Below are 24,170 nucleotides of genomic sequence, written 5' to 3' on the forward strand. Positions count from 1 at the left end.
TAAAAATAATTGAAACCATGTGATACTCAGCTTGCTGATGTGGCTGAAAATGTCCTAGGATAGCGTGCCTTTTGCTTGGCAGCTGATTTGGGTAGGTCTACCTTTTATTCTGCCCCATTACTGTGCAAACAAAGGCATCATTTTCCTTGGCGTACTGTGTGAGCTGCTCCAGATGGCTTGACCGAAAGTTACTCCTTATTGTCTGGCAGGCTGATTTCTGCGTGAAAAGGAGGGACTCACTCGCTTGTTTCATGGGCAGCAGCTTGAGGGGGTGGAGTGAGTTATTGTTCGTGCCACGTCTAGAAGCCTTTCTAGCAAGGAATTTTAATTAGAGTCTGAAGAAAATATTTGTCTCTTTATCTGAGGGTTGGTTAGATCTCTGTTCCTCTGCTCCTTAAATCAACCCAGGAGGGCAGATTAAACTCTTGAGAGCAAGGGCAACTGTGAAGAAACACCCAGCCAGGTCTGATGTCTGGGAGAAGTAGTTCAGTAACGTTTCCAGTGGCATGAACAGAGCAGCTCTGTATATTTAGTATGAGAATGCTGGTGCCAAAGATGAAACAAAGCTGCTTGCTCAGACTTTGTTTTGAAAATTACACATAAAAGTACCTTCATTAATGCAATCCCTCTGCTGGATAGTTAACACTTAGTGGCAATTAACTATGCTTTCTATTTCTGTACTTTTACTTACCCTAAGGAGTTGGTGGCACTTTAGCTAAAGCCACTGACTTTTTACTGAGGAAAAATCGTCTGCTGTGCCTAAAACACCAGAAGCTCTCCAAGATGACCCTTGGAATTGGAGACTCAAAGTGTCATACCTGAAGTATGGCCTTGGCCTTTCTTGGTTAGAAAACATCAAATCCAGAATCCACATGAGCATATTTAACTGCAGCTGTTGGCTCAGGTTTTTTTCTGTCACGTCCTTGACGTTAGCATTCTGCCAGTCACCCTGAACCTGCAGAGCCAAACTGATTGGCACCGGGGTACAGATGAAGGCAGGAGTGAATAGTGAGGAGATGAAAGGATGTTTGAAGCAAGTCTGGACACAAGCACCAAATCCCCAGGTTCTAGCTGTTCTCACAGCTGTCTTCCATCATATCAATGTGTCATGTGTTTTTCGGCAGCTAAAAATAGAGACTCCTTGTGTATGTGACACAAAACAGCTTTTGTTTAACATCAAGATTTTTTGTCCAGATGTTGGCACATATAAAACATGCGTAGTACTACAGATGAACACAAAGGGTCAGGCTTACCTACAGTATAAGGCCAGAAATACTGGCTCTACTTACATCGGGTGGAGTGAGATTGAGCTGTTACAAGACACTATTGCTTTCTGGGTTGTCACTGGCTGGCTTTGCCAACTGTCCTAGACTTTGAATATCTGCATTTTATTTAAACTAAGGTGTCTAAACCAAGGCACAGTCAGCAAAATTGGCAACAGGGTTTGAGTGACTCTGAAGACAGAGCAATTGGGCCATCAGAAGTTGTTTCCAAGATGCATCTGAAGAGTAATTGCAAATAGGTGTCTCACCAGCTCTGCTTGCCCTTATTAGTGCATGTCGCTATTCTGGGCCGCACAGCAAGAGCATCACAGTTCATGTCACCTGATATTCAGTAGCAGTCAAGAAATCAGATCAAATGCTGGAAAAGATTTAGATAAGAATAGAGAACCACCTGTGGAATATGTTACCACAACACTGTGTAAATCCATGGTTTGCCCTTGTGTTCAATATGGAGTACTGATCTAGGCACTTTGCTTATGGAAAGCAGCAGCAGAACTGGAAGTTCAGAAAAAGACAATGGAGACATGAAGAAGTGGAATGACTTTCACATACAGCACAAGGAATATGTTGTGATTCACCAGCCTGTTAAAGAGATGAGCTGGGGACAGGACAGAGATGTATAGAGTTGAGAAAAGAAAAAGAGTAGAAATATTCACTCTGTGCCAGCACAAAAAGTCTAGCACTGAATGAAGCTAACAACAGCCAAGTTTAGGAGAGGGAGAGGAGGTTCTTTTCAGTGATGTGCTAGATGCTAAATATTTGCAAATGTTCATGTTTACCGTGGAAGACATTCATTTTGCATTAGAAAATAGACAGAAGTTCTCTGAGTTGAAAATACTGGAATCTGGAAGGTTACCTCAGGAAGAATCTCTTCTTTGCCCTGCCTATTTTCTGGCATCCACTTGCTGTCACCATCACGGAGATACTGAGCTAAATAGACTTTGAGTGTGTGTGAGCACACCTCTGTTTTCTTACATCACCTGCCAGTATGAGAATGGAGGTTCAGGGTAGCATAAAAACACTGTGGACTTGTATTGTTTTTTTCCTTGTAGCCAGGCCATATCCCAGAGTATGGATATGTTAATACAGTGTCTGAGGCCTAGAGCCTGGTGCTTTTGTTCAGGACAGCTTCTTCAGACTGTTGCTGTGCCAGATAAATGAGTCCCATAGTGTGCATCTTCTCAGCTATGAGTGCGTTTCATCTCTGTGCCAGGTGTCATGCAAAGAGGACAAGAGAAGGCTTCTCACTGTGGTTGACTGCATATGGTGTGGAGAAAAGGCAGTCAGATCTGAGGCTGCAAGCTGGGCTTGTTTTCAGGGGCTTTCTGTGAATGCTGTTGACAGAGGAGAGGGGTAGGGGCACGGGCAGCATTTCTGACCTAGGAGGTCAAACTTTTTATATAAGGGAGGCTTGCTGACCTCGGTGGAATTGTGCCAGGTGATGCCACCAGCAATCCAGGGCCTGTGGCTCAGTGAGGCTGGGTCTGATCAGCTGCACTTGCTCCATGTTATTTCCTTATTCCTTTTTCTGCCTCACTCCACCCTGGATTGAAGGGATCCTGCTGGAATGTGAGCTGTTGTGCAACCAAAGAAGTAATTTCGATGTGAGAGCTCAGGAAGAGCAGGAATCACATAGAAAATTGTGTGAGGAAACTTAGACTAAAGAAGAGACTTTACATTTTCCCACTGTAATGGAGGGAAACATGCTTTTCCTGGTCTCCCCTTTTTAGTACTGCATCCAGTGGGGTTGAAGAACAGATGAGTGATTTGAAGGAGAGTGGCAGGATTTTTTTCCCTTTATTAATCCTGTATCTATCCCCATTTCCATTCTTCTTCCCTTACTTCTCCAGCTGCTGAGCATGAAGAGTTGGAGTGACATGAGGCAAGAGGTGATGTTCCTGACCAATGTGAATGCCTCAAACTCCTCTACACAGATCTACCAGGCTGTGTCACGTATTGTGTGTGGCCACCCTGAAGGTGGAGGGCTCAAGATTAAATCGCTCAACTGGTATGAGGACAACAATTACAAAGCACTTTTTGGAGGCAACAGCACTGAAGATGATTTAACTAATTTCTATGATAACTCCACAAGTAAGTGTAACCCTGTCATGGTTTAACATCCCATCTACTCCATGGCTGCAATCACTACGATTTTCCAAACTTGCACTGATGACAGCAGTGGTGATCTTGAGGGTCAGCATATACCCTATTGTTTCAGAAAACTATATACATGCTGTCTGAGCAGCCAGCTGTTGCTCCCTGCATGTAATCTTAGGGACAGGGAGGATATCAAGATGCAGGGGATTCTCAAGGGTCTTGTGTAGAATCCAGGAAGGCTATTTGGACACTTTCTATGAAATGGGGTCCACTGTCATGTGCAACCTTTGAAAATGGGTCATTTTTCTCTGCAGATTTTGCCTGTGTCATGCAGTGGATTTCATAAGTGCAAATGATTATGGATGTTCTTGGTAGAGACTGTGCAGATTCTCTGCACTTGCTGGGCAAACTGTGAAGACTTAGGGTGAAAAGGGCATTTTTGTGAGTCTGTGCAGCAGAAGTTTTTTGTTGTAAGACAACTGTTCTCCTGTCAGCTCTGACCATCTTTAAAGTGCACAGAAATGGGGCATGTACCTCCTGCAGTTGTCACAGTGCTTCTCAGCTGCTTACCTCTTCCTCTCCTCCTCAGCACCCTATTGCAATGAGCTGATGAAGAACCTGGAATCCAGCCCACTTTCCAGAATTATTTGGAGGGCTTTGAAGCCTTTGCTGATTGGGAAGGTCTTGTACACTCCAGACACGCCAGCCATAAGGAAGATCATGGCTGAGGTAACTCTAACTCTGTCCTCTGATATGTAGTGTGAGGTATGTGCTCCGACTGTACAGCTAAGCTGCTCTGTGTTAAATTCAGTCCAAATGCAAGCCTAGAAAGGATTGTCCACAAAGCGCACTGTCCCTAGTCTCTCACCTCCCATGCGCTTGCTGTCAAAGGCTCAAGGAGGAAAAGCCAGGCTGAACTCTGTTTCTGCATCTTGCTGGAAACATTTCTAGTGGTGCTTTTTAATTACTTACAGAATTTGCAACTCTAATGTGGGATATGGGACTGGGGAGGACATTGGTAAACCATCAGGGGTCTTCTCCACTGCCTGCTTGTCAGCTGATCCTTAATCATTTCTGATAGTGGCTTACCTAATGCTCTCTCTTAATTCCCCAAACACCTCAGCAACCTCTTTTATTAAATGGGAAGGGCTGCCTCTGTGTGCCCTTCATCTCCAAGCAGGAAACATTCTCCACCAAGCCTTAAGCCCTTCTCAGCCACAGGCACTTCTCTTTGTATTTTTCCTTCCCTGTGCACAAGATTTTTCTTACTCCCATCCTTGCTGAAGCTGAATTGCTGTTTGAATATAAGCAACACTGAGAACTTGGTAGGTCAGTGCACCCTTTAAGCCACAGTGGGTCTGAGCCACATTTTGGAAATAACCTTCCTCTCTTCTTTGCCAACAGGTGAACAGGACATTCCAGGAGCTGGGAGTGTTTCGCGACATCGGGGGGATGTGGGAGGAGATAAGCCCAAAGATCTGGACGTTTATGGAAAGCAGTCAGGAAATGGATCTGATTCGGGTCAGTGTGCTGTTCTTACCAGAACCACAAGCATCGTTTTCTGCAGTCAGTGATAAAATATTTATTTTAGATAACGCTTCTTTGTTGATAGTATGCATGTGACTCTCTTTTTGAAACAATCTGTGACTGTACCATTCTTGTGTTGTGCTGAGCACTCTTCCATTTAACAACTTTCCACAGTCGAACAGAGCTTGTTTAACAGCTGTTTCTAATCTACCTCTGTGGGGAAATGTGTTGTTTCTTCCACACTGTTGCCCTGATGTTCTATAAATATCTGGCTGATGGTATTTTTGTAAACTGCGGACCTGTGGACTTGGTGACAGGTTCAGCTGCCAGTGCTGTGCACTCCTCTGTAAAAATTGCTCTCTGGAGCAGCTGCTTTCATGATAGCAACAAAGCGAGCTACCATATGCCTAGATCAAATCCTAGAAAGTGTCATGTGGCCTCAGGCTCTATGAGTGCAGTAAGATTTGAATAGTTATTGTTCCAGAACTGAACCTAGATGCCTGGTGATCATCTGGCACAAACCTTGTGAAAACTTTTTTTGGGTTAGCATGGTACACTTAAATTAGTAATAGTTGGGTGTCATAGGGGAAGAAGAAACATCACCCTGTGGCTTATCACTTCATAATATGCCATGCTTACAAGATCATGAACAAGGGGTTGAGAGTCTTGTTTGGATTTGACATGCTTTCTGCTTGTCTGTTGGCTCCCCAGTGCATTGTGCTTGGTGCAAAGCATGCATTATTTAATAAAAGTACAAGAAGCTAGGTTCACACTCCTTCCCTCAGTTGTAATTCTGAGAAGTGAGTCTTTGCACTTCTGTGCTGGGTGGGTGTTACACAGAGATCTCCCTAGATCTTAAGCCTTGAAGTTCATTCTTACATTATCCCAATTGTGATGGTGGGCAGAATAGTTTCTGACTGGTCCCATTGCACTTCCCAATGAATGGGACATACTAGGGATAACAGTGACATCATTTTCCTTACTCCTGTGCCTCTGCTAACTTTATGAAAGTTAGTTCTGTATATGCTGGCATCAGGAGAGATGAGAATCAAACCCAAACTGTTTGCTGAAGGGTGTGCTCACAGAGTCAGGATTCGGTTACTGGTTTGCAATTGCAATATTCCTAGTTGTTTGAGGGTTTTATTGGTTTAATTTTTTCAGATGACTCCAGCTTGACTGATTCTGACTTTTTTGCTTGTTGTTACAGTGGTAGGGATCCCTTTGCAGTTTCCTGCTGCAGCTGACAGATTCAGCAGTACTTTGTTGTGTACCCAGCCAGCATCCTGCTAGGTTTAGAGATGCAGCATGGGTCACTTCTACATGGATAGGCTAAAACATACAGCAGTCTGTTTGGGGCTGCTCTCATCTGCTGTTTGTAAGTCCCTGAGGCTGCTGTAATGCTGGGTGATTGTCAGCTTCCAGCTTTCTGGACTGAGGAAACGGTTGGGTATATTTCATTCTGTAGAAGTAGAGGAAAGTGCTGTTCTCACTGATCTCAGGCATACACAGCCTGATGCTGCTGCTAACTCCAGGGACAATGATGTGTGCCCCCACCCCAAGCTAATGTTCATTTTTGTTGCTGCTTCAGGGATGATGAGGCTGAGCCTCTTGCCTGCAAGCGTGGTGCCCTCGCTGCAAGTCAGAGTAGGGTGAGGCAGCCTCCAGAGATGAGTGTGAAGAGGGGAGCTCGTGTGGCCTATCCTGTTTGTTCGGATTTCCTCTTCGTGTGCTCTCCTCTGTCAGCTTGGCCTGATCTGTTTTCCCAGTTTGTGATTCTGTTTTTGTAACCGTGTGACCCGTTGCCTTCTGGCTCATTACTAACAGCTGCACATGGGGAAGCTCCCTACCTCTCCATTTTGTTCTTTGCTCTGGCAAAAAAATTAAATTTCCTGTTTTTATTGGTTACAATTTTTAGTTTTCTGTATTGTGCTGGCTTTTTTCCTCTCCTTTAGTTCAGCTGTAGTCCTTACAGTTAACGCTGCCTTCCTATCTGCTATTACATTGCTGCTGACAGGTCTCAGTTCTGCTTTAGTGCCAAGTGCTCCAGCTCAGACTACAGGGTCTGCATATACATGTAGCGGGACCATAGCTCATCCTCTGGAAACTGGGAGCTAAAAACAGGTGAAAACATCGTTATTCACAATGGGAGAGCAGAGAGGCAGGTCATCATTGCTGTTGGAGGCTGTTTTAACTGGTGTCAGTAACGCAACTGAAAAACACTTAAGAAAGCCCCCTGGCCTTTGGTGCTGGTATTTCTGTTTAGCAGGTGAAAGACTCGGCCCCTGTCTGTGCCTTCCCCATCTCCATCCCAGTGGGGAGCAGAGACTTGCTCAAAGAGGCCAGCAGAGCTTGGCAACCGCTGGTCAGCCAAACGCATCTCTGAAGATACTTCTTGGTTCTCTGTATCTTGCCTTTGAAAACCCGTTGGCGTGCGAGAAGTGGGGAAGGCATGGATCTTCATCTCTGCTTCAGCTCTCTCCTGCCCGAGAAGTCCGGGACACGGCTGCCACCTAGGGCAGAGCAGGGCCTGGGCGGCGCAGGGCTGTGCATGGCTCTCTGCTGCCCCCTCCATGGAAAAGATAAGGCAAGACATAGAGCAGGCCAGCCTGCAAAGCATGCCTAGCAGCTTGTTTGTGGCGTGGAAGACCAGGAGATACCCAGAGCTGTCGGCCCCCGGAGGTTGAGCTACTCCGTATGGAGAAACAGATTCACACTATAAAAAAAGGGGTATGAGTAGCAGTGCAAGGAGACAAAGCAGACGCTTTTGGGTAGCAGACAGCAAAAATTAGACTACCTGCCTGCTGGGGCACCTCCAGTGTAATGTCAGGGCTTCCTGTACTTTTTCAAAAGACAATAATAATCATTTTAATGACAAGATGAGAGGTCCAACGGTAATTCTCAAGATAACTATTTCCTCTTTGACAAAAAAAACTACAGACGCTGCTGAAAAGCAAGGCTCTCTGGGACCTGCACTTGCCAGCTTTCAACTGGACGGTGGAGGATGTTGCCCATTTCCTGTCAAAGCATCCAGAAGAGTTTGAGACAGATAATGGAATGGTGTACACCTGGGTGGATGCTTTCAATGAGACAGATAGAGCTATTCAGACCATCTCCCGCTTCATGGAGGTAAGATTGTGCTGTGGTGTGGGCAGGGAGCTGGAGACAGCTGCAGCTGGAATTCTGCTTACTGGGAAGGGTGGCTCAAGGGAAGGGAAGGTCAGTGCTCTTCAGTCTCTGTTCCGAAAATTACCAATCTTGGTGGGGCTGAATGCACAGTGTGTTAGAAAATACCATTTATTCAGGTATCTTAATATAGATGTGGGAACCTAACTTTAGGCCTTGTTCTTGAAGCTCTTGCTTTGGCCGTGGCATGTGGTTTCCCACTCTGTTGTTACTGGGCAACTGAAAATGGCTGCTCATTTTGGCCATGTAGCAGTTCGTACTTCTGTTTGGGGCTTTTGCTGGGGCCCACAGTGGAGCTAGCAGCTAAAGCTGAGGAAGATGTAGCTTCTAACGAAACTTATCTGCTTGTTTTTCAGTCACCTTGGCAGATTAGTGCAAACAGAAACAGGTTTTGGCATGTTAGAAGCCTGGTCCAAAGGCTTTGGTGGTCTCTCCACTGACTTTTTAGAGGCTTTGAGACACACCTTGATTATTGTTAACAGAGGAAAATAAGACTATAAAAGTGGATACTTGGGTTGGATCCTATAGCTACCATTACAATGCTTCCTAACTGCTTGTCCAGAAAAGACCTTTGGGTTATATGCCAATGACACTTGTTTGCCTGGTGGGTGACCAGTAAGCAGTATAAGATGACATCTCTAGCAACTTGCTGGGCTAGTGTGAACCATTGCAAAGTAGTTCAGCACTGCAGCCTTTTCTTGGGTGTGGCATTGGTATTACAGAGTTTGCCTTTGTCCCTCCTAACCCTACAGTATGTTCTGGTTTAACCTGATCCCATAAACACTTCCAAATCTGTCCCTGTCTAGTGTGTCAACTTGGACAAACTGGAGCCTGTGGCCACAGAAGTCCGGCTTATAAATAAGTCCTTGGAGCTTCTGGATGAAAGGAGGTTCTGGGCTGGTGTTGTCTTCACTGAAATAGCTCCTAACAGCACAGAGCTCCCTCAGCACGTGAAATACAAAATACGCATGGACATTGACAATGTGGAAAGGACCAACAAGATTAAGGATGGGTGAGACATGACAGGCTGCTTTGTGAAAAGTTTCTTAACAGGGTTTGATGATTTCTAACTGAAATGTCTTATTTCCCTTGGCAGGTACTGGGATCCTGGTCCCCGTGCTGACCCCTTTGAGGACATGCGCTATGTGTGGGGAGGTTTTACCTACTTGCAGGACGTGATAGAGCAGGCCATCATCAGGGTGCAGACAGGCACAGAAAAGAAGACAGGAGTTTATGTGCAGCAGATGCCTTATCCATGTTATGTGGATGACATGTATGTATACAGGCTGCTTCAGAAGCTCCCAGGAGCATTCTGGGTTGGGAGGCATGGGCTTTAGTCACTCTTCAGGCATGACTTACTGTGTTATCAGTGTGGGAGCAGATCTCATCTTCCCTAATCCTTGAATTAGGGCTTCTGTACAGTGCACTGAGGATTTAGGATATGTTACGATTTATAGAGACAGTTGAGAGTAGTCCCCAGGAAAAGCAGCTCTTTACACTTGCTCTTCAAGGGAGCTGGAACTACAACTAGCTCCTGCTCGGGACCAGTGTTGTGCTGTAGACCCATCAGCCTCACTTTGTGGTGAGACACTGATGCTGTGTCATAATCTGCAATGCACTTAGGCTGCTTTGTGCAGTGAAGCTTTATCAGTCGCTATACTTCGCTAGCCCTTGAGTGATACCCACAGTCACACTAGTACTTCTCACTTTCTTCTCTGGCCCCTTTCCTTCTTGTTCTCAGATTTCTGCGTGTCATGAGCCGTTCTATGCCCCTCTTCATGACTCTAGCCTGGATCTACTCAGTGGCTGTGATAATTAAGGGCATTGTGTATGAGAAAGAAGCCCGGCTAAAGGAAACGATGAGGATTATGGGCCTTGACAATGGCATCCTTTGGCTAAGCTGGTTCATTAGCAGCCTCATCCCTCTCCTCATGAGTGCAGGTCTGCTGGTGCTGATCCTCAAGGTGAGCTCCCTAGTTTGATCTCTGACAGCAGAATCCAGAGCACTGGTATACAGTGGTCTCTGTTGGCACACTGGGGAGGAGGTGGTGGGTGCTGGTAGTCAGCAACTGTCGTGCAAATTGCAGCAAGTCCAGAATCCCCTTAGCAAGTAGTGCTGTGGGCCTCCTTGTACCAGAGCCATGTCAGAAAGCCCTTTCAATGCCTGATGTACCTGTTGTTCTCTTCCAGATGGGGAATCTGCTGCCCTACAGTGACCCTAGTGTGGTGTTCGTTTTCCTCTCAATCTTTGGCATTGTGACCATCCTGCAGTGCTTTCTCATCAGCACCGTGTTCTCCAGAGCCAACCTGGCAGCTGCCTGTGGAGGCATTGTGTATTTCACACTATACCTACCCTACGTGCTGTGTGTTGCCTGGCAGGACTATGTGAGCTTCTCACTCAAGATCTTTGCGGTAAGTCTTAAGGAAGCTGTCCATGGCAGTGGGCCTCTACCACTGTGGCACTGAATCACTCTTAGTTGGACACTAATAATTAGTGGGTAGGAGGCAATGGGAAGGTGATTTATCTTGTAAGAGTCTACCAGAGTTGGGCTTGATGAAGAGACTGATAGAACCGGCAGGGAGGATTTTGTTGCTTTAGGTAGGAAAGTAATTCTGCTACATTAAGCCCCCTTGGTCTCTCTGTATGCTGCGGTGTTATAGGACCAGATGTGCAAGATTGCAAGAATTATCTGACTTTCTTCTCCACAGTGCTTCTTACCTGCTTGGGGAGGGTGACCTAGTGGTATCTTCCCTTGCATGAAAGTCCAAGCATAATGGAAGGAGTAGGAAAACAAATCAATTTCTAGAGAGCAGTCCACCAGAGGTTTCAGGCTTTACTTACTTGAATGGAACGAAAATAGCTTCCCACTCCCTCTATGCAGATCTAGTCATGATCTTTGGACTTCTGACTTTTCCTCTAGGGCCTCTCAGCTATGTCCTTGAGCCCATACACTAGAGATGAGGTGCCCAGTTATTGAGTAGCTGTGAAAAACATGTGTGTTCATGCCTCTCATTTGCAGAGCTTGTTGTCACCAGTAGCCTTTGGCTTTGGTTGCGAGTACTTTGCGTTGTTTGAAGAACAGGGAGTTGGTGTTCAGTGGGACAACTTCTTTGAGAGCCCACTAGAAGAAGATGGCTTTAGCATCACCACATCTGCTGCAATGATGTTGTTTGACACGTTCCTCTATGGGGTCATGACCTGGTACATTGAGTCTGTCTTCCCAGGTGAGATTTGCTTCAGTGGGAAAGGTTATAACTTAAACTTTCATGTCCTACTTCTTTGACAAGATGCGAAACAAATGCTTTTTTTAAGCAGAGCTGCAGAAAGGTCACGGATTAAAATCCCATACCACTAGCACAGACCTGTTGTTGCAGCTTCCAGCAATGACTATTGCCCCTGTTTCCCAACACAGAAGCTGTGCCTACTGTGGTGATGTCTAAGCTAACCCCAGGAAGTTTGGTGCATTTCAGCTCTTCTTTTTTATGAACTGCTAATACTTCAGACACTGCTGGCCAGGGGGAGTGGATGGGGAGGGGTGAGCATTGATGATATTAGCATCACACTAGTTCTAGGATACTAGTATTAGTTCTAGAATAGAATCTCTAACCCTACAATGAAAATTCCAGAAAAGAGATTGCATTTACTCTAAAGGATGGCAGTAAAGATCATCTTAGCCCTGCCTAGCCTAGAGGCTTGTGGAAGGTGGATTGCTTCCCTTCTTGCTTTGAAAACTAAGATGAAAAAATGACCAGGTGCAGCTGAGTTCATGTAATGCTTTTCTCTCTTTAGGCCAGTATGGAATTCCCAGACCCTGGTACTTTCCTTTCACGAAATCCTATTGGTTTGGTGAAGAATCCCAGGACAGGCATCACCTTCATCCTGACCAGAAGGGGTCCTCAGAAGGTAAGCACTGGATTTGAAGGAAGCTGCAGGTCTCCTGCTTTGGAAGGAGAGTTTAAGGGCAGATGTACCAGCCTGGCTAAGGTGAAAATTGGTTATCCATTTGTTCTCAGTTTGGGATCAGGTGTTTAGAGAAACCCAAGGTACTTAGCCAAGCAGGTACTCCAGCGTCAGAGCTGTGAATTCCTCTAGTTTCTGCTGACTGTAGTGACACTGGAGATTCCTGTGTTCCTGGTGCAATCCGTAAAGTGAAGAGAACTAAAAGGATATTATGTGGAACATTTCTGTCACTGAGTAAGAAGTGTGGTCAGTTACTCACATTGCTCATTTCTTCATGGATCTCCATAGGCTTAGGGGAATGTGATGTTTCTTAGAACTCCCACGCTGTTAAATTATGGTTTTTAAACGCATCATATCCCCTTCTACTTTGCTCTATTTTCCTTTCAGTCTGCAAGGAGGAAGAGCCTATGCATCTGAGTCTCGGTGTCTCCATCCAGAACCTGGTGAAGGTTTATCGTGATGGCAAGAAGGTTGCTGTGGATGGTCTCACACTGAATTTCTATGAAGGGCAGATCACATCATTTCTGGGACATAACGGAGCAGGGAAAACCACTACCATGTAAGATTAATGTAATACCTTAATATGGTGGAACTGTCTCTAAATATTACTGTTCCTGTCAGCACGATGTGACTGCTGTACAAGTGAAGTGGAGCTCCACTGAAGGTGCTTCACTAATTTGAGAGGAGTTTTGCTGACTTACTCCAATTGTGCAAATGTTTAGAAGATGCACAGATACAGAGGACTATATCTGGAGGTCATTCAGGTTGAGGCTGTGCCTGAATGCATCTGCTGGCAGCATTTTTTTAGTAATCTCATTTGTGATTCTGACTTATCAGTGAAAGGAAATGAGTTGAGCTTGAAAAGGATGGGAAGCTTTTAGAGGAAAAAAAGATATTTCCTTCAAGCACCACCATGGGGTGTGCTTTGATCATTGCATTAAAACCACTGGAGCCAGTTTTTCATCCATTAGTAATATGTATCTCTTGGACTACTTCCCTGATAGGGTAGCTCCCAAAGGCTTTCTCTTACTCTTCACTCATCTGTTGTATCAAATACAGCAGCTACTTCTTAGTGCTGGAATCTGTTGTTTTTATTCCTCAGGTCCATCTTGACTGGCTTATTCCCCCCTACTTCTGGTACTGCCTTCATCTTGGGTAAAGATATCCGCTCGGAGCTCAGCACCATCAGGCAAAACTTGGGTGTCTGTCCACAACACAACGTGCTGTTTGACTTGTGAGTAGCATCCATCTGATGCAAGGCTGGTGCTAATGAAAGTTTGGATTCGTTAGGAAACACTAGTGTTATTTGAGCTAAGACAACTTTAGCTGTGTGAATGATGACAAACAGCAGGGTGGTGTGAGATTGGTGTAAGAGTGTTTTAATTGTTCATATGTGCCTCTGAATTATTGACATGAGCATGCAGTCTCATCTTTCTCCTCTCTTCAGAGAAATCCACTACACTAAATTTAACTTGGCTAAATGGTTTAATACTGCCTGCTGAGTTGGGGTGTTATGGTTACTTTGTTGAGCCCTTTAAAAGGAGTATTATTTGCACTAGTGCTGAATAGCAGCATTCTGAAATCAAGCCCAGACTGAACGTACCCAATCTGTAGCTGTTTTCTACAAACTCAGTCTTGAAAGATGTTTACCTAAGCAAACAAATATGCTTTGTGTAGTGCTAATGCAAGGATGAATTCCAGCTCACATCTGTGCCCTGAATTTGCTCTTGTTCCCTAGGCTGACTGTGGAAGAGCACATCTGGTTCTATGCTCGGCTCAAAGGGCTGCCAGAAAAGAAGGTAAAAGAGGAAATGGAGCAAATGGCAATGGACGTTGGTTTGCCTCACAAACTGAAAGCCAGGACAAGCAAACTCTCTGGTAGGTTCATCAGCTTTTACATTAGTCAGCAGCTCCCTCAGCTTCAGAAAGGCTCTATCAGGGAGGGCCTGACAGAGGCTGCATCACAGGTCTTGTTTGGATCCTCCAATCAGGTATACAGGCTACTGCACAACTAGGCACTTCAAAAATGAACTGTTTATTAAGTATCTAATCATCATATATGTTAGTAAACTTAACAATCCTTATCGTATTTATGCTATCTTATACTATTAAAAAAACAATCACTTTTTCTGAATGTTTTGTATTTGTTTCAATCTTGACAGGGGGCATTCCCTCATACCATGGAATTATGTACCTGTAATATAGCTACCCATTATATATGTTCTCCAAATGCTAACTAGAATATTTGGGTTTTACATGTTTAAGTAAAGTTGGCTCAGATCCTAAACTTTAAGTAACTTGGCCCCTATTTCATAGAATCTTAGAATGGTTTGGGTTGGAAGGAACCTTGAAGATCATCTAGTTCCAACCCCTCTGCTGTAGGCATGGACACCTCCTAATAGACCTGGTTGCTCAAAGCCCCATCCAGCCTGGCCTTGAATGCTTCCAGGGAGGGGGCATCCACAGCCTCTCTGGGCAACCGGTTCCAGTGTCTCACCACCCTTACAGTAAAGAATCTCTTCCTATTATCTAGTCTAAATGTACCTTCTTCCTGTTTAAAGCAATTTCCCCTCATTCTGTTGCTACTTGCCCTTACGAAAAATCCCTTCCAAACACTGTGAACACCATGCACTTCTTACATTGGCTTTTTTTTCAGTTAATGTCCTTTCCCTTTGCTCTGGAATACCAGGATTTGTGTATCAATCTGTCCCAGGTATCTGAGGACTGGGACTGTTTTGTCTCTGACTCAACTATCAACACATTTGGCTTTAGTAAGGGAGAGCAGATTGTCACAGGTTGGCTTCACAATGAAGAGTAAAATATGAAGTATAATGTCACCGCTGCCTCTAACACTCCCACTGGAGGGGAATCTCTTGGGCACCTGTTCATTCATCTCAAGCTTTTAGAGACATGCTCCAGATCCTCAAAATTTGGTTAGGCATCTGAGAAAGAAGTATGGTACTGCTGATGTTAAGATACATATGATTCATAAAAGGGTTGTAATGTGGTTTCCTGTAGAGGAATTGTGCTCCACTGGGGAAAACTATCCTAATGAATTAATCTTTGTCGTGCAGGTGATGAGACCCTGAAGGCATAAAACAGTATCAGCACTCAGTCTTCTCAGTGCTCAATTTTGCTTTTTCCTGGAGAGCTCAATTTCCACTGTGTTGCTCTCACTTCTGTTCTGTTCTTTGCATCAACCTGACCCTCTCTTTCTTGTTGTGTTTTTCAGGTGGCATGCAGAGGAAGCTCTCAGTTGCTTTAGCCTTTGTTGGTGGTTCCAAAGTTGTCATTCTGGATGAGCCCACAGCTGGAGTGGATCCTTATTCTCGGAGAGGGATATGGGAACTGCTTCTGAAGTACAGACAAGGTATGTGGTCTTTTTTTGTACACCTAATGAAACAGTGTTGTGAAAAGCAAAAGAAAATCAATCTCTGATTCACAACTGTTCCCAAAATAGCAGTACGTCTTTGCAAATCCATTGTTGCCTGCAGTGAGAAAGGAACAAACAGCTTGTGGGATAAGCACATTCTGCTCTCACCTCATGTCCTCATTTTTCATCCAGTTCAGGTCTGAGTTCATTGAACAAAGCTCCTCACTGGATTGTCAGGATACTTAAAGAGAAATCCATGCCTTATATGCAGCACTATCCTGTTTTATTGTAGATGTGATTGCTGATACAGAGTTAACCTACTTCAGCTGAGTGTGGCAATGATGTGCAAAGGGTGGGGAGAATATACTTGTGACAACAGTTGTGACTCTTTTCCATATGACTAACCTTGTTCAAACAAGCTACAACTTGGGAAATAAACCTCCCATTCAACTTCATGACAAAACCCAGATGGTAATGGCCTTTCATGGCTTGGAAACACAAGTGTAGTCTATTTACAGCAGTGTCTTCCTTTGCTTTCTTCCAGGCCGCACTATCATTCTTTCCACACACCACATGGATGAGGCAGACATACTGGGGGATCGAATTGCCATCATTTCTCATGGCAAGCTCTGCTGCGTTGGTTCTTCTCTTTTTCTGAAGAACCAACTGGGAACGGGCTATTACTTGACCCTTGTCAAGAAAGATGTGGATTCCTCTCTGAGCTCCTGTCGAAACAGCAGCAGCACAGTGTCCTATCTGAAGAAGGTACAGCAAACTCTTCCTGGTTATATTGGTCTTTCATGTGTGAAATTTTAGACTTAAAGGAAGCAGCAGTTAAGATTTTACGTAGCAGAATGTATTGAAGAGAAATCTCTTTAAAAGAAATTTTGCTTTCTTTCATAGGTACTATGGCAGACCACATCTACTTAAACAGTTGCATGGAATGTATGCCTCCATTATAATTTCTTTCAAAGCCATTGTTTCCAAAGCTGTTTGGAGAGAGACAGGATAAAAGAAATGCTCATTTCTCTAACACTTATGCCTACTGCTGTGACTTCTTGTGTGTATTTAGTGTATTTGAGACTTTACTTTCAGACTCTTCTGTAGAGTATACAGCATGCTGCAGCATTTGCTTAGAGTTACAAAGATTATAGCATCCAGACATGCCTGTTTTCTAACTAAACTAACATTTTTTTTACTGATTATCTCCTCTTTTGTGACCAGGATGACAGCGTCTCCCAGAGCAGCTCTGATGCTGGCCTTGGCAGTGACCATGAAAGTGACACCCTGACAATAGGTGAGGCTTGGAAAAAGAGTATGGTATTCGGTCCCTGTGATAGCATTGTTCCTTCTTTGACCTTTAACAATAGCCTCAATTTTGTCCAATTATTGTAGCATTGCAGAGGCTTACTTATCAAGATCACAGACACTGTAATTTTAAATCCATAAATATTGTAACATTTTTGTCTAATAAGCCACTTTGAGTTCATTTTGTCTATCGAAGATGGTATAGTTACTACACCTGCTATCAGTATGATTTGCAGGTCTGCCAGTAGCATGTAAAAAGTCTCTCAAATTCTTCAAATAAAAACAATAGCCAGGCTTGGGTCCAAGCCTTTGCTGAATGTGAAAAGAACCCATATTTTCCATAGAAACAAGCTGCTTTCCAAAGTTGTCCCATTTTGCTTCCTTTCCTTCTGACAGGGTTTTTCAGACTGAGCTCTTTTTCCACGTGATGAACGGAGTAAAAAGTTGAACATCACCTTTTCTTTTGGTTCTTCTAGATGTCTCTGCAATTTCAAATCTCATTACAAAACACGTCCCTGAGGCAAGACTTGTTGAGGACATCGGTCATGAGTTAACCTATGTCTTGCCGTACAAAGCTGCTAAAGAGGGAGCTTTTGTTGAGCTGTTCCATGAAATTGATGACCGTCTTTCTGATCTTGGCATTTCCAGCTATGGCATTTCTGAGACCACCTTGGAGGAGGTGAGTGAGCTTCTTTTTTCCACTTGAACTAGGGAAAATGAATCATGGCAAAAGTAAGAAAAAAACTGTCTTCCTGTAAATATCTGCCTGTTTGTTGTGGAGCAGGCAGCTCTGTGCTCCTCTCCAAAATTGATTCTCTTCTGCACCATTAAAGCATGTGCATTAAAAATGAAAATGTAATATAGACAAGCATAGGTCCTTTGTACTCAAGTGCACACCACTGAGATGTCATGTAAAGGTTAGCCCCAGATTGGTTTATAATAACTATGTAAACACTTCTGAGGTATTTTTAGGGATGCTTTGTACTGCACTTAACTGAAAGCGTGCATTTTTGATACTCGAGATTGTTCTATAGAAAAACCCAATAGCCATAGGCCCTTGTCAGAGGACTGTGTAGGACTGTTATTTGTGACTGTTTTAACTGACAAATTTAGTACCAGAGTCTCTTTCAGACATAGGAAATAGCTTGTATTTAAGATATACTGAGAACTGATTTTGGAAAGGAGAAACAGCTGCTGTGTAGTTTCAGGCTGTGCTTCTGAAAGCCAGAAAGGAAGTTCATGCTCCCATAACCCAGGGAATAAATCCTGTATCTGTTCTCATGCTTCACACATCAATCTTGGGCTCTCTCATGGCATTTCCTGAAGGAGTCATCACACTATTGCTTCCCTTCTAATTTTAACTGACACTTACCATGGTCTTTCAGATCTTCCTCAAAGTGGCTGATGATAGTGGTGTGGATGCAGAAACCTCAGGTGAGTGTTGTTGTTTCTGTGGGGTTGAAGGAGACTTAAGGGAGAGATACTGTCATTTGTTTAAGCACATGGCTGACAAAGTCTAGAAATTACAGCAGTAAGGTCTCAATGCAGGCATTAGCTACCTGGGTAGGAAAGAATCTAATGGGTATATCAAATGAGGAGTGTTCCTGGCCTTGGTAACTATATTTGAACAGGTGAGTGACCTTTACATAGAGGTGTGTCCAGCTATACAGTGACACCTGCCTTGGTGTGACAGTCCTTAGTTGTGGCTGAACTGGAACTCTTCTGCAGTGAGATTTTTTTTATGACCTAGAACAGTTGTTCTTAGTATGTTTTAGGTGTGTTTGTGTACTGTTGCCTTCTGCCTACTCACATGGAGAGGTTCTAGTGTTTGAGGTATTGTGAATTTGAGTCACACCATCTACTCTGAAGAGTAGGAAAAATTACTGGCAGGGCCACATCACAGTGCTGTCTGACTTTCTCTTTTTCTGAGGGTAGCTCAGTGCTCTTGAGCATTTCCTGAAAAATTAATGCTAGTGAACTGTAATTGGCGTCACATGCATATTAAGCAAGTATTTTCCTTGAGTGAGAGCAGCCTTGAGTTTCTGTGGCTAAATAAAAATAAATAAATAAATGTCCATAGCACTGGAAGAAACTTCTAGGACAGAATGTGAAAATTGATGCATAAACCATATGAGCTCACAGAGTAGCAGTCATGGTTTTAGCTTTTCCTGACTGGAATCACTCCAACTCAGCTTCTCAGTCCACAGATGGAAGGTCACGTAAAATGAAAATGATACTGCTTTGCTTTTTCTGGTACTAATTGGAGATAAATGGAAGCAGTTCAGCTAACCATTACTGCTTTATTTTCAGATGGGACATTGCCTGCCAGAAGGAACAGGCGTGCATTTGGAGACAGACAGAGCTGCCTTCGTCCATTTACCGAAGATGATGCATTTGATCCTAATGATTCAGACATTGATCCAGGTCTTGCTGGTTCTCAAGCCTATTTTCTTCTTGTGAACACTCTTTCACATTACAAATAGTGCAGATTACAAGGCTGAGAGTGACAAAGGCGTAGTGTTTTATTTGCCTTCAGAAATCATGGGCAATGCAGTATCCAGCAGTGCCTGTTCCATCCTCCTGCTAAGACTCAGAAAGATAAAGATGTAAATGCTGTTTTGTGAATTTCTGTTGCTTTCTCTGCTTGTTGCTCTCTTTTTTGATAAGTGAAAGTAGTTGGTCCAGCCTTCACCTTGTTAATTCAGCACAGAAGTTCTAAGGGAATATCTCTGTGGGCTTGCAACTAAGAGTTCTTTCTCGCTTCTTGCTAGCAGAATCCAGAGAGACGGACCTTCTCAGTGGCATGGATGGAAAAGGTTCCTACCAGATGAAGGGCTGGAAGCTCTCCCAGCAACAGTTTGTGGCTCTGTTGTGGAAGAGGCTGCTTATTGCCAAGAGAAGCCGGAAGGGCTTCTTTGCTCAGGTAAAATCATCCAACATGTGCAAGGTCCCCTCAGAAAGGACAGCTCTGGACCACATGCTTTGTTAAGGGTTGAAAGCAGAAAGAAAACCTCAGAAGAACCCATCACCAAAACTGGTCTGCACTGACATATCTGAACAAAAAGGAGCTTGTGCAAGTGAAAATCTTATAACCAAATGGTTGCTTGCTATTCTTGCACGGGAAAGGTGCGGGTGAGGTTCAAATCCAAAGTCTCTAGCATGTGGAGGCTGAGTTGTTCAGGGCTGATGATAAGCCTTGCCTTGGTGTCTAGAGATGCCTTGATAAGTCACCCAGGTTGGAAAAGACCTCTAAGATCATCCAGTCCAACCATCCACCTATCACATATATTTCCCCACTAACCCATGTCCCTTATTACAACGTCTAAATGTTTCTGAAACACTTCCAGGGATGGTGACTTGACCACCAACGTGGGCAACTCATTCCAGTGCCTGACTGCTCATTCAGAGATTAAATGTTTCTTGGCATCCTCAACCTCCCCTGGCTCAACTTGAGGGCATTCCCTCTAGTCCTGTAGCAAAGATTTTATTTGGAAGCTGGAAAAGTCTTGAGCTATTGAATCGCTTGAAGCTAATGATGCCTCTGGAATGTTCGCCTTAATAAAATAGGCTCACTCTCTCCTTGTAATTTCAGATTGTGCTGCCAGCTGTCTTTGTCTGTATTGCTCTCATGTTCAGTCTGATTGTTCCTCCATTTGGGAAGTATCCCAGCCTGGAATTACAGCCCTGGATGTATGATGAGCAGTATACTTTTATTAGGTATGTTCCTTGTGGCTCAGAATTGATGCTAAATCCTAAAGTTCTTTTCTCCTCTGCTGAACTTAGTTACTGAGTACTGAATTCTTTATCTGATTTTTTAAACTTGCTTTCTGTGGTTAGCGCAGAAGTACATTTTAAAGGTATCATAGTATTTTTTTTTCTTAAAACTTTAAATACCTGTCCTAACTACTAGCAAGGCCTTTTCAATTTCTTTATGGTGCTATGAGTCTAGTGATACTGTGCACACACAAAAAAACAAAGATGAGTGCTCATAGTCCAAGTGTTCTTCATACTTTGATTTCTACCCATATTCTTTTCCTGAGGTTTTTCACTGTTTTCTCAGCTTTGCTCTGCTGATGTTTTTGTTGTATGCCTGTTATCCCACTGACCTGGTGATATTTCTCTACTGTATCCATAGTAATGATGCTCCAGAAGATGCAGGCACCCAGAAGCTTTTGGATGCCCTTCTCAATAAACCTGGCTTTGGAACACGCTGTATGCAGGGACACTCCATCCCGTAAGTAGAACTCAGTGCTCAAAGGAGAAGCCCAGCCTTGGCTTCTGGTCAGCCAGTAGATTAAGCCAGCTTCAGGGTTTAATACTTAAGCATAGCCAGGACAAGATTTAAACCAAAAGGCCTGTATTTGCATTCCCCTTTTTTTCTATTTGGGATCTTCAGGAAAGTTGCTGGCACTTAGCACAGCAAGAAAGTGAGATCTGGGTACAAGTCCTCACTGACAGAGAAGGAACAAAGATGATAGTCTCTCCCTCAAATTACTGTTTGGTTCTGAATGAAGAATAGGACCTAATAGTGTTGCTGTATGCTTTTGACTAGCTATTCACACAATCCTATTTCTGACTGCACTAGAAACCCTGGTTAACACCCCCACAAATACCAGTGGACAGCATGGAGAGCCAGCAGCGTTTGCAGTATTTCCAAGCTCTGACACTGTCTTGTTGCATGGCCTTGGGCAAATAACTGGAGATCTGGTTGCTTGTGCAGATAGAATATACAGCCTGGGATAGTCTGTGCTTAGGCTGGAAGAACCACAGCTCATCATCATAGGACAGTGGAGAAGAAGGTTGGAACCCTTTGTCCTAAATGTTGACCAGCTGTGGAGAAGTAATTTGTCATTTCCAAAGCAGACGTAGGAGCTGAATTACTTGGCTGTGGGTTCCAGGAGAAGGCTGCAAATCATCTGCCCTCTAAGGCTGCCTTGAGGGAGAGCTATGTTTTGATGTCCCTGGGGCAGAGAGGCCATCCAAGAAGCAGCTGTCTGCTGCAGTCTTCTCTCAGCTCTAAATGCAATGTGTGCTGGGACTGAAGTAAAGCACTCTGTTTGCTGTAAGACTGGGGAGAGTATCCAGCACAACTCAGTGTTGAGCAGACTCAATCACTTTAACACTAGGATCTGTTAAAACCTGGTCTTTTATTCTGAGCTGTTTGTTTCAGTGATGTCTAGCTCCGTTTGTCCTGCAGCCTGCTTCTTGTCCTGAGTACAGTGGCATCTGTTACTTAAGTTACTATTAAGCAAAAGCCACCACTGTTCTTTTTAAAAGTGCATTTGCCTTGCTTCTGTCCTACCACAGAGACACTCCTTGCATTGTGGGACAGAAGGAATGGACCACTGCTTCAGTCCCAGACTCAGTCCTGGAAATCTTGAGAGGCAACTGGAGCATGGAAAACCCTTCTCCATCTTGCGAGTGCAGCAATGAGAAGATCAAGAAGATGCTACCTGTGTGTCCCCCTGGCGCAGGCGGACTGCCACCCCCACAGGTAGGATGGATCTTAGTGGTCCTGAAGTGAGAGATGGTTCTGGAGAGCAGAGTGGCTGGGTCTGGTTACTGTGGGCAGAACTGAGCACAGTCTATCTGATTTGGTGGCTGCATTTTCTAATGGGCATTTATCTCTGTTTCCCTGGTGATGCCAGCGAGAACAAGACACTGCTGACATCCTCCAGAATCTGACAGGTCGCAATATATCAGACTATCTAGTGAAGACCTACGCGCAGATCATTGGGAAAAGGTAACTGATAAACACATCCTGTCTCCTACATCTGCAACAAATACAGCTTACTGTCAATAGAATGCTGCATAACTCAGACAAATAGGCCTGGGCAGTGCATACTTTTCAGCAGTTGGCCAGACCTACTCAGCTGAAACTATCTTGATCTATACGTAATTCAAGTGTTCCTGCTTCATAGTGATGACATGACAGCTCTGGGGAACAGAGATGGCATGTCCTGAGCCTTGCAGGCAGAGTGATGGATAAGTCTGGGTGCATACCCAGAGATGCAGAGTCCTACCCAGGCAGAGTGATAAAACGGTTTGGGTGGGAAGAGATCTTAAACGTATGTGCCAGATGTGAGGGAATGCTGCAGTCTTTTCCCCGGCTGTGCCTGAAGCAGTAGTAGCAGTTGTCTCTTCCATACATAACATCTGGTTTCTTTTCTCTCTTGGCAGTTTAAAGAATAAAATCTGGGTGAATGAGTTCAGGTGAGTTAGTGCTTTTTCTCTAACTTGTGTATGTCCACTAACCACTAAGCAGTGTTTATTATATGTGGCTCTCAACTGTTCAGTGTCTGGGGGCACTGTTAAGGATAAGCTGGAACAACCCTAAGGAACATTGCTGAAAATCCTGCTGCCTTATGTGGGGAGCAGTAAAAGATTTGCAATAGCAATATTGTCCCATAGGAGATATTGTTCCCAACCAAGGGAAGCAGGGAGATGCTCTGCTTTGCCTGAACAGGCAGCAGGACAGCTGCATTCAATAAAGACTGTCTGTGTCATTGCAGACAGAGCATTGTAGTCATAAGCTGAGTATTTAACCTCAAAAATAAGGAGCAGAGACAGCAGGGCTCAAAAGCAGTGTGGAAAGATCATACTTTGCTCTTTTTGTAAGACTGGAGACATGTGCCTCAGTTATGGTGCAAAAAAAGGAGACAACTAGAGAGGGAGAAGTGGTCTTTCCTGGAGCTGAATGTGTACTTTGGTCTTCACACTCTATCTGTACTCCTAGGTATGGAGGCTTTTCCTTGGGAGCCAGAAGTTCCCATGTGCTTCCTCCAAGCAATGAAGTCACTGATGCCATTAAACAGGTGAAGAAGATCTTGGAGCTAGCACAGGTGAGTAGCTGTTTCCATAAATCCAGATTGCTTTCATGACAGAATTCTGTTATTTGGGAGATGACTTGAAAACTATAACAGAAGAGTGTTTGTATTAGTTAGATTTCCAGTAGCTTCTGCCCATCAACTCTAAGGTGAGGTTTTCTGGGCTGAGTGTTTGAGAGCAGCAAAAGGCTCAGGACCACACATATCTGACATTTGCACAACCTTTCTTTTTAAAGAACAAGTTCTCCCTGACACCAGCTGAAAGCCAGTGGAAGTAACAATGGAAATAACTGCCACCTCCAAGTTTTTTTTGGCAGGACGGGGAGGGCTGTCTTAAGGGAATTAACAAGTTGTTGCTAGCTCTTCTAAAACCTCACTTCAGTGCTTCTGTGCTAAGTTTGTCCTACCTCAGAAAATAATCTGGGCCACCGCTTTCTTCTGAGACTGCCTCTAAGCTCCATTGTCTCTGGAGGTTACCTGCAGTCCTGGTTAATATTTGTCCCTGGGGCAGAACAGAAAAAAAAAAAACGAAAAAAAGAACAGGCCTAAGGCTGACCTCTGCTACTGGTGGGATTGCAGAAAGGTATAGGGAAAGAAGAAAGCTGTGCTTT

General features: G+C 44.1%; 1 protein-coding gene across 1 annotated transcript in view; it reads left to right on the forward strand.

Annotated features, from left to right (window-relative positions):
- ABCA1 (ATP binding cassette subfamily A member 1) overlaps positions 1-24,170 on the forward strand; it is a 92,638-nt gene that overhangs the window by 55,601 nt on the left and 12,867 nt on the right. The window contains exons 9-34 of the mRNA XM_085212634.1: positions 3,134-3,374; positions 3,970-4,109; positions 4,785-4,901; positions 7,845-8,033; positions 8,897-9,102; positions 9,187-9,363; positions 9,832-10,054; positions 10,281-10,502; positions 11,111-11,315; positions 11,881-11,994; positions 12,439-12,610; positions 13,154-13,285; positions 13,790-13,929; positions 15,284-15,421; positions 15,969-16,189; positions 16,649-16,721; positions 17,209-17,411; positions 18,118-18,166; positions 19,043-19,156; positions 19,507-19,655; positions 20,325-20,449; positions 20,868-20,966; positions 22,040-22,226; positions 22,381-22,475; positions 22,913-22,945; positions 23,469-23,574. Of these exons, the coding sequence (XP_085068760.1) occupies positions 3,134-3,374; positions 3,970-4,109; positions 4,785-4,901; positions 7,845-8,033; positions 8,897-9,102; positions 9,187-9,363; positions 9,832-10,054; positions 10,281-10,502; positions 11,111-11,315; positions 11,881-11,994; positions 12,439-12,610; positions 13,154-13,285; positions 13,790-13,929; positions 15,284-15,421; positions 15,969-16,189; positions 16,649-16,721; positions 17,209-17,411; positions 18,118-18,166; positions 19,043-19,156; positions 19,507-19,655; positions 20,325-20,449; positions 20,868-20,966; positions 22,040-22,226; positions 22,381-22,475; positions 22,913-22,945; positions 23,469-23,574 (3,870 nt within the window). The remainder of the gene's footprint in view (positions 1-3,133; positions 3,375-3,969; positions 4,110-4,784; positions 4,902-7,844; positions 8,034-8,896; positions 9,103-9,186; positions 9,364-9,831; positions 10,055-10,280; positions 10,503-11,110; positions 11,316-11,880; positions 11,995-12,438; positions 12,611-13,153; positions 13,286-13,789; positions 13,930-15,283; positions 15,422-15,968; positions 16,190-16,648; positions 16,722-17,208; positions 17,412-18,117; positions 18,167-19,042; positions 19,157-19,506; positions 19,656-20,324; positions 20,450-20,867; positions 20,967-22,039; positions 22,227-22,380; positions 22,476-22,912; positions 22,946-23,468; positions 23,575-24,170) is intronic.

The sequence above is a fragment of the Meleagris gallopavo genome, chromosome Z (assembly GCF_905368555.1).
Source record: "Meleagris gallopavo chromosome Z, MGAL_WU_HG_1.1, whole genome shotgun sequence".
Classification (NCBI taxonomy): domain Eukaryota; kingdom Metazoa; phylum Chordata; class Aves; order Galliformes; family Phasianidae; genus Meleagris; species Meleagris gallopavo.